The 10,102-nt window shown below is 44.4% G+C and overlaps 1 protein-coding gene across 2 annotated transcripts; it reads right to left on the reverse strand.

Moving 5' to 3' along the window:
- Positions 1 to 592: 592 nt before the first annotated feature.
- On the reverse strand, positions 593 to 9,556 carry LIN7C (lin-7 cell polarity scaffold C). 2 transcript variants are annotated; one of them, XM_075567299.1, is made up of 5 exons: positions 9,451 to 9,556; positions 6,622 to 6,740; positions 5,788 to 5,859; positions 4,611 to 4,820; positions 593 to 3,509 (listed from the first exon to the last, which is right to left on the reverse strand). In XM_075567299.1, exons 1-5 carry the CDS (start codon positions 9,485 to 9,487, stop codon positions 3,354 to 3,356), a joined length of 594 nt encoding a protein of 197 aa, XP_075423414.1. In that variant the 5' UTR covers positions 9,488 to 9,556; the 3' UTR covers positions 593 to 3,353. The 2 variants fall into 2 exon arrangements, with proteins under 2 accessions (XP_075423414.1, XP_075423413.1); XM_075567298.1 differs by having other exon boundaries at positions 9,418 to 9,502.
- Between the last annotated feature and the right edge of the window lie 546 nt (positions 9,557 to 10,102).

Consider the following 10,102-nt stretch of genomic DNA (forward strand, 5'->3'; position numbering starts at 1 on the left):
ATCAACACAACAACCTAACTTGGGAACAGGAAGACTTGTTTTAATTCCCTATTGAGTAGAATCCATATCCTAGACAGAGAAACATATGTATGCTGCTTGTTCATATTGGTGGCTTAAAAGCTGCAGACCAAGCAATAGTCTACATGTTTTTTTTTTTTTTTAAATAAATCAGTTCTGTACTATGAGAAAATACTTGTAGAATTTTTTTTAAACAACTCTGAATTATATTTGTAATGTATGATAATGTAACAAGCCTTTTTTGTTTCTATAGCAACTATTTACAAAGTCCCAGATAGTGAGTAAATACTCCGCTGTAGCCATTTAGTGAAACCCCGAGCCGAATCTTTGATCGACAACTTAGCTAATTACTTAGTGTGGATTGTATTGATGCACATATTAAAGGGACCCCCCCCCCCCCCCCTCCTTTTTTCTGTTTTTTAAACTGCAGCTTGGACTGCTGCTTTAACAGACTGTACCATTAACCAGACAACCCAAGCTGTCATTAGGTTAGACACCTGTGCAGTGGGATCTGGAATTTGTAAAACCAAATGTTAGTTATCTGGACTATGAAATAACACGACCTTCCAATCACTTGACATTTACAACTGTTATAATTCTCTTTATTTTTATCCCAAATAACCTTCATATAAAGCTCTACAACAGATTCCTAACAACCCACATTTAAATAAAAATAAGAAAAAAAAACACATTGGTACCTAAAGATTTTGGCTTTAACACATGAATATTTAACTCCTATAAATGTGTTGCCCAGAAACACATTACTGGCAGGGAATTGGTTAATAACAATATACAGGTCAAACAGCCCTACGTAATGGGACCCTTTGCAAACACAAATACATACACACCATCCTGCATTTCAGGATTGAACTGAAAAGGTCATTTTGTTGATGCAGATGATTTGAAACATTCAATTCGAACAAGGTCTTCTCAGACAAATGGTGCGAACAAACATGCACTATAGACAGAGAAAATTGCATCAACAACCCTGCAAATGGCAACTTGTCAGATACATGTCTGTTTGCAATACTTCCCCTCACAAGAAATATGTCATACCTTATGCACATTGCAACAGTAGAACTGATCCACACTTTAGACAGTACAAGTTTTGCTGTTGGTTATAAGAGCTGCATCGAACATTAGTACTTTGACCTGTTGCAGGATCTGTGACCAATTAGTTCATTTATTTGCCATGTTTACACAACACTCTTCACGTGATATTGTAAGGGTCCTTTATAAAGCAGGTCTATTCCATGCAACTTTGGACCCCTAGCCGTGGCATTTACTACGTCGGATTTTGTCATTTATTGGGTCTAAATGTGAAAGCTCTTCCATATATTTTGGATTATCGTATGAACCATAAGAATGATAAAAGGTGTGTTAGTTATACACTAGCGGTGCACCTATAAAACCGCCATTTTTTAAATCTATCTTAGAAGAGTACCGATTTGTATAAAAAGCACCAATGTCCCAGATCAATAGCGGTGTGATACCATAACATATATAATCATTTTAATATTGAGCAGAGAAAACCTTTAACATGTATTATTATCTTGTGTCTACTCAATGAATGTAATGCTGCACATTACCTAGTTAAAGGTCTCTCTACTTGTGATTAAAGGCTAAAATAAATATTAAAGCAGCATAGTATGTTCACACCCTGGGACAATCCACTTTGCCAGACATGTTAGGCTTAAAGGATTTTCTCTCTTTGCACGTCTGTTGTTTTACAAACAGTAAATGTTTCCGACTTCAAAGGACGGTTTCCCACTCGCCACATCTTTCTACAACCTCACCCCGAAAGACACCACCAATTGACTTTCATTCTGAGCTCCACTTTTGTTAGGCGAGCAGACAGAAGGGCGTCAGTGCACACGTGATGGCTGATTCAAAGATTGTTCCTCTAAAACAGAAGTGCATGGTCAGACTGAAATATTGTAAAATGGAAAAGGATGTGCCCTCCAGAAGGAATATATTTGTATTAGCTACGTGTACAGTAAATAAAAATGCCACTTGAGGATACATTTGGACGTCTCACACAGGTCTGCAACTGTCTTTCCTCATTATCGCTTAGCAAAAAGCGCTTCCACTGAAGCCAGGGATTCTGGGTAATGACATGCACATGAGCAGTGTGTCACGCTTTATTTCTCAACCATTTGAACATGGAGCCCTATGAGCTTATGCCTGCGGTATTAGCTAGGTAAAGTTGTATTCAAGCAGACGTAACTGAACAAAACCTACAATGCTGATACAAGATGTGCGCATTTGCTTTCCCGCATCTAATCCCGCAGGAAGCTGAACAGAGCTGCGCAGCTGCTCCAGTTGTGAAGGAATGACAACGAATAAAAAACAAAGACATTAAAAAAGATGAGACGTGATAAATATTTCCAACAAGGAGGAATGAACAGTGCACGTGGGCTTGAGGGCAAACGAAAGGCTGTTTTGACCTTATCTGTAGTAGCCGTGGACAAAGTATTGTTCTGCAAAATTGTACGCGAGACAACTAGATGTTATTTGACCAGCTTAATAATGTAGTGCTTTTAGTGGACTATGTTGCAATAGTGCCATCCAGTGGCCCTAAAGACTAACTGCAGTTATCATGACGAAAACAACAAAGTAGCAGATATTCAAATATTTTGTGACCAAGCCAGGAATACAACCAGCAGAAGACTGGGTCAAACTGCAATACTCACTACAACTGAAGTATTAACGATTAATAACTTTTTTTGGTTCAATATGATTTACATTTACACTATACTTAAAAAGGTTGATGTAAAACATTCACTGTATATTATTTAACAAGCATGAAAAGAGTAACATGTACCTACTTACTAAAAACATGACATTTAAGAATTTGAACCCTATAACCTGGCAGCCTACAAACAGTACTCATTTACCTAGTATGCTAATCCACTCTGAATTACACATTCAGTTACCAGAAGCCATCTTAACAAGAGCAGGGTCTGCTGCGTATTCTGAAAATAACAAAGTTCACATTTAAATACGATGTGATGACGAATCAGCTGTTTTGAAGAAAAAAACAAAAACAAAAAAACAAAAAACGTTTACAAGTGTATAATTACCTCGCTGTATTAAAAACACTTCGATCTTTTGAGATTACAAAAATTGGGTAAGTAAAAACTGCCCTGTAAACGTTTGAACTTTCCCGTGAGAAAGACCTGTCTGCAAATACCGCAGGGGGGTGTCTACAAGATGTTTAAAGCCTGTGAGGGATGGAGCCGTTCGGAGCCGTGCGTCGCTAGTTCACAGATGAACCCAATTTAATGTAAAGTGGAATTCAAAGTTCGTGTCCGGTGTGTGTACGTTGCCAGCTGTTAGTTTTGCTGCCTGCGTTTTGCCGATCTCATTTTCTCAAAGCGGGACTCCATTTCTTCCAGGACCCGCGGTGTGTAACGGACCACTAGCTTCACCTTCCCTTGGGCGGCTTTCAGGAGCTCCACGGCTTTCTCGTGGTGCTCGCCTTCCACCGTCTGTGCCGGAAACAGGGAGGACAGAGAGGTGTCAGTATTTGCACACAGACGCGTCAAACAAGATTGCCAAGTACAGCGGTTACACTGAAATTACCAGAAAGGCAATGTCGCAGCAAATTCCTTTCCTGTTGGGTTATCTTTTTCCTTGCTTTTCCATATTAGACAGTTCTGAACTATTTGCTACATACTAATCACATACTTAAAGCGCTTAAAGCTGTGCATTTATCACGGTGGCTTTTTGTCTTTTGTTATACACATGAGGTCACAAACCCAGTAGCGCTCCATTTGACACATATATACGGTTTGGGTTCTGGAGCTTGCCGGGGTGTGTGTTGTAAATTTCAATTGATAAACAATTGTTTGGAGGTTAGTGACCCCTCCTCCCTGGTCTCCAACTCATCCCATCGTTTAAATGGCAGGTCTTGTTCTGCACATGTGAATGCGCAGCCTATTAAGCCAGGTCTCCCTCCAGTAGAGAGGTTAGGAGAGCTTTTGGTGGTGACAGTAGAACGTGCAGAAGAGGGGATACCTTGAAGTGGTTTGCAGGCTTACTATGCTTTGGCCAAAGAATTTAACTAACTGAAGAAAAACAGAAGTATTTCACTATATAATTTGTCATATTGAATTTAGCATTGAGGCTTTTAGTCTTGTTATAAACTGTGCATTTACCATCCGTACAAGAATAAAACCAAAAATAGTATTTGGCTTTAGGTTTAACACCTTTCTGCATGGGAAGACCGCCGGAGGTTGTAACACGTCACAATGCTTTACAGCTCCGCTACGAACTCTAGGTGCCACGGACCTCCACTGACCGTACTTTTAATAATGCTCTTTTACTCCTACTGTGTCTGTACGTCTCCCAACATAGCACTTAGATTGTGAGCTCTCTGGGGCAGGGTCTCCATGTGCCTTATGTTGTAATTTGCCTGTTGCACGTATCCACCCTGTTTATCACTTATTTAACTTGTATTGTTACTTTGTAAAGCGTTGTGTAAACTCTTGGCTCTATATACATACAAATTATACACACACACACCCAGAGTGGTGGAGAGGCCAAAATAAAACAAATACAAAAAAGGTGAGAGAGAAGTGTCGTCATACCACGCCGTTAACAGAAAGCAACTGGTCCCCGCGCTTCAGCCCCCCGTGTCTATCCGCTATCCCACCAGGGATAATCCGGGAAATATAGATGGGGGAGTTTTGCTCTTTCCCCCCCATAATGTTGAATCCAAGACCCTCTTCAGTTTTCGGAAGTTCAACCACCCTAGGATGGGAATGTCCTTCACTTGCAGCAAACGCAGCTACGGTGGCCTGGAAGGGAAAAGATGTTTTGTTGTTCAAACAATGCAGCACCGTTGGACATGACTCTCAAAGCTTACTGTATTGTTGCCTGTGCATAGTCCAACCAGGAAACCGACATTTAATTAATATAAACTATGTTATCAGAGTGAATGCTTTCATGTTACTACTACAATAGTTCTAGCTAAATGTGACAATTACTTTACATAATGCGGTGGTAGTAATGTAACCAACACAGTCCCGGCAATCAATACCGAAGACAGACTTAGGCTGCATTTATAGTAAGGGTTACGGCGACGTGTCCGTGTGATGTCAGCCGTCCCTATAGCGTTTCCTGCACCCTGGTGCAGGAGACAGGAGAGGGCGACCGGGGGGCGTGGCAGTGAGCAGTTCACCCTCATTGGCTGAACCGCTGACGTCACGCGCCCATCACTGAAGAAGTCAAAATCCTTTGACTTTCAGCGATCGTGACATCAGCTGTCCCCCCAACTATTGGCACCCGCGACGGACTGCATGTACTTGTTACGGCGCTGCGCAACGTCGCAGTCGCCTGTACTATAAACGCACCCTTACAAGCCTGCAGCCGTAAACTGCCCAAATATTGCGGTCTTAACGTCACAACTTTTTAAATGGTGAAGAGGCACGTGTATCTATTTGGTTTATGGGAGTCACATCGGTGGCACTTTGAGTAGATTATTTCGCCCACCGTGGCTGGGATTCCGAGTCGCAGGATTCCATGAGCCGCCGGGCGAGCGTCTCCCCAGGGCGGTGGACACCGGCTGATCCGGCGTTAACTGACAGTCACATCACATCCCAGCCCATGGTCCAAAAAGTGACCCCCAGAGTGTCAATGTAAACACAAGTTAATACAAGAGGGTGCTGCATCAAGGTAACAACATATCAAGGATACAACATGCATAACATTACTTTTGTATATACATATTCTCGGATGCACACACTTCACTCTGATTTATCTTACCTTAGCTGTGGCATTCGCCCTTACTTCGGGACTACTGCTGATATCCACAGTTTCATAAACATGCTCATAAACCTTCCAAAGAGAAAAAACAGAAACAAACAGGGGATGTGACACAGAACAAGGAGACACCAGGGCAGTGCATGCTGGGAATCTACCTGGTTAACCAATCACAGATCCAAAGAAAAAAAGACAAATGTACTTCAGCCCACAGTCTAGAACTGGGGTGTGCAACTCCAGTCCTTAAGGACCACCAAGAGGTCAGGTTTTTGGAGGATATCCCTGCTTCAGCACAGGTGGCTCGATCAGTGGCTCAGATTGAGCCACCTGTGCTGAAGCAGGGATATCCTAAAAAAAACTGACCTCTTGGTGGCCCTTGAGGACCGGAGTTGGCCCATCCCTGGTCTACAATGGCCAGCTCTTCTATAATCGTAAACTGCAGAAAGATATGTGCACAGGAAGATAACTACAATTCTACGGAGAAGCATTCTCTGCCATCAGATCTGCATTGCACTGCATTTATTGCAGTAACTGTAAGAGGCCACTTATTTTACCCACTTACGACACTATTAGTGTGTCGGATTAGGTCCGCTCACCCAAAACGTTCCAAGCCCCAGCTATTACACTGGATAAAGCTTCATCTCTGCTTCCACACGTCAATGGGAGCAAATAACCCGTAAAGTACCCACAGGCCTACACACGACAACCTTTTGTAGCAGTGGTTGTCGCCTGTCCTCCTCACTTAACCCAAGCTTTACGGTCCATTAACCGCTCGACCGCAAACGTTTCCAGTGATTAGCTTTTATATTTGCCGCGTGGCACATTGCTTTCCCGCACCTCTCGCACGGCATTGCAGAAATCACTCTGAAGGACTCGTTGTAACGCGTGCAGCTTGTGTGGTGGTACCTCCCCGCTCCTCTGCAGCTTCTCCAGCAGCTCGATGGCTCTTAGGACATCTGTTGAAATAAAAAATTGTCCACGGTAACGGCTGCCCATCGGTATGCAGGTACATCTGTCAGTAAAACGGTCGAAAGTCTGAATACATGTTCAACACGATGACTGTTTCTATGTAGACGCAATATTCCCCGGCATGACATCGGAGAAAAAGGACCTTGATCTAAAACAAACCTCTTAAATCTCCCCATGCCAAAGAAGGTATTACAAACAGAGACTGTACACTAGGGACCAGTTAATAATTGTGCCTTTGCTGTTCGACCATATAAACTACAGCACACACTGACAGTCCTATAGAAAAATAAAAGTATAATTAAAACTAGTCCTCACTATCATAACCCTTAATGTCTCTCGGAGTCAAAAGCATGGCAAGAAAGAATGTCAGTTGTCACACTTTTAATAAAGCCCTGCTGATCTACACACTACTATGCAAAAGTTAAAAAGGCAGGGAATTACTATGACAACTTTATATAGCACTTTTCTCCCAATGGGACTCAAAGCACTTCCCAGTTACAAAAAGGAGGAAAAAAAGAATACATTTAAGGGTATAAAAGAGACCAAACACAAGGAAAGATACAATACAGGATGGGACAGTACTGTAGCTGCCGGACAGGTTGTGGTTCATTAATTAAATGCCTCTAGATTTCCAGAGTGAGGCCTTTCGAACTGTACGGGGCATACTGTTCCAAAGAGTGGGAGCAATTGGCTAAAAGTTCGGGCGCCAAAGGATATCAAGGAGATTCTGGGAACTGTTAGCAGTTCTTCCCCTGCAAATCAAAGTGAGCGGAATGGGAGTGTAGGGAGCTAAAGGCTCTCTCAGATAGCTGGGACCCTGGTCTTGTAGGGCTTTGAATGTCAACAAGCCAAATCTTGAAATAAATTCACCATTTTACAGGCAGCCAGTACAGAGAACAAGTGTCATATGGCAAGAACGGGTCTGGTTAGCGAACACCCTGGCTGCAGCTGTCCTTGAGATCCTACATTATTTTGTAAATGTACAGGGAACATACAGGAAGGCCCCACTAATACGGCAAGTTTCGTTCTGAGGACCCGCTGTAAAGCGAAAATCGCCGGAAAGTGGAACTGGCGATTTTCGCAGGGCCCTGCTGTATACCAAATACCAAAAATACACGTCTTGTAACAGAACCAGACTCTGTCTCCTTTATTGCAGGCAGAAAAAGAGCAACCGTTATCTCACCATTTTATCTTCTCGACTCGTTCTCCTGATTCAAGACTACAACTTATTCATGGGGTGTTTACGTGTTGCTCCAGTTATAATACATGTAAAAAATCCGAATTAATGTTTCTTGTATCCCCCGTAAATCCCCTTTAAGACTATCATATTGTTTTTGAGATAATACACACAGTACCTAAATGATGCAGGAACCGCACCAATAATAAACATGCATTCCACCTCACCACATATTTGGGAGAGTGACTTTCAATGTTCACACAACGTTTAGGACATTTCCTGCTGGAGGACAAATTGTAGCATACAGAAATAAGGGAGCATTATTCCTTTCATATAACAGATGTTGTGTTTAAAGGGACTCAGGAAAACTTAAAGCCATCCATTTTAACTCATTTTCTGTTGAATGAACCAGGGAAGCGTCAGTTAGCAATGTTTAATAACAAAAAAAAAACAAAAAACAAAGTGATATAATATAAATGGAACATACAATATTAGTCTTTGTCAACTTAATTTGTCCCAGGTAAACCACTGCTTACTCTGGACCACTCCACCAGTCATACTTTATCCAAGTCACCATTGTACATCAATATGTTACTGTGTATACTAAAGTATCCAAAGTCGCAGCAATATACAGATTTCATTAACATGTGGCATATCATGGACGCGAGATGATTTTTTCACCTCTGCACTGATGATATACCGATATAGGATACACAGGAAGAGTTATGCCTTATGGACAATTCAGATTCAATTCCCTCAACGGTCTGGGAACATATAAATATTGGGGCAACAAGCTCTAACCTCCCCCCGCTTCTCACCCCCCCCCCCTCCGCTTCTCACCTCTCTTCCCCCCCCGCTTCTCACCTCTACACCCCCCCCCCGCTTCTCACCTCTACACCCCCCCCCCGCTTCTCACCTCTACACCCCCCCCCCCGCTTCTCACCTCTACACCCCCCCGCTTCTCACCTCTACACCCCCCCGCTTCTCACCTCTCCCCCCCCCCCGCTTCTCACCTCTCCCCCCCCCCGCTTCTCACCTCTCCCCCCCCCCCCCGCTTCTCACCTCTCCCCCCCCCCCCCGCTTCTCACCTCCCCCCCCCGCTTCTCACCTCTCCCCCCCCCCCCGCTTCTCACCTCTCCCCCCCCCCGCTTCTCACCTCTCCCCCCCCCCCCCCGCTTCTCACCTCTCTCCCCCCCCCCCCGCTTCTCACCTCTCTCCCCCCCCCCCGCTTCTCACCTCTCTCCCCCCCCCCCGCTTCTCACCTCTCTCCCCCCCCCCGCTTCTCACCTCTCTCCCCCCCCCCCCGCTTCTCACCTCTCTCCCCCCCCCCCCCGCTTCTCACCTCTCTCCCCCCCCCCCGCTTCTCACCTCTCTCCCCCCCCCCCGCTTCTCACCTCTCCCCCCCCCCTCTTCTCACCTCTACACCCCCCCCGCTTCTCACCTCTCCCCTTCACCTCTCTTCTCACCTTCCCCCCCAACCCCCGCACCTCTCTTCTCACACCTCTCCTCCCCCCTCGCACCTCTCTCCAGTAACACAGGTTCACCGGCCGCCGCCATCTTGTCTCCAGCACTGAGAGGAGGGGACCGGAAGTGACGAACAGTGTGAGCTCTCACGAGAATACGCGAGAAAACACACACACACACACACACACACACACACACACACACACACACACACACACACACACACACACACACACACACACACACACACACACACACACACACACACACACACACACACACACACACACACACACACACACACACACACACACACACACACACACACACACACACACCCCTCTCTCTCTCTCTCTCTCTCGTAAGGGCACTGATGGCACATAACAATGTACATGTGAGCTCAAATAATGGCAAGATTAACTCTAACATGCAAGTCATACAAAAGCAGTTTGAATATGCTGCATGCACACAGGAGAAACACTATTAATATACTGAAAGTACCAGAAGCAGATCATAGTAGCTAATGGTTGCAAGGTATGAGATAATAGCACACAAAAGTCAGTCCAGGTATAGCATGGAATCCATTATACATCACTGTAGAGTGTGGATCATAGCGGTAGATATGAGGCATAGTCCCTAAGACAGGAGGATAAGAGAGGGGTTCCCCAACCAGGCTCCCGCTGCGACGTGCGTTTCGACGGCAGTCTT

The sequence above is a fragment of the Ascaphus truei genome, chromosome 12 (assembly GCF_040206685.1).
Source record: "Ascaphus truei isolate aAscTru1 chromosome 12, aAscTru1.hap1, whole genome shotgun sequence".
Lineage (NCBI taxonomy): Eukaryota > Metazoa > Chordata > Amphibia > Anura > Ascaphidae > Ascaphus > Ascaphus truei.

Coding starts and splice junctions, on each gene's coding strand:
- LIN7C (XM_075567298.1), bottom strand. CDS start 9,487: ATGGCGGCGGCCGGTGAACCTGTGTTACTGGAGAGAGGTGCGAGGGGG. Junction 4,821..5,787: donor GGGCGAATGCCACAGCTAAG/GTAAGATAAATC, acceptor TTTCCCTTCCAG/GCCACCGTAGCTGCGTTTGC. Junction 3,510..4,610: donor TGCTTTCTGTTAACGGCGTG/GTATGACGACAC, acceptor TTTCCGGCACAG/ACGGTGGAAGGCGAGCACCA.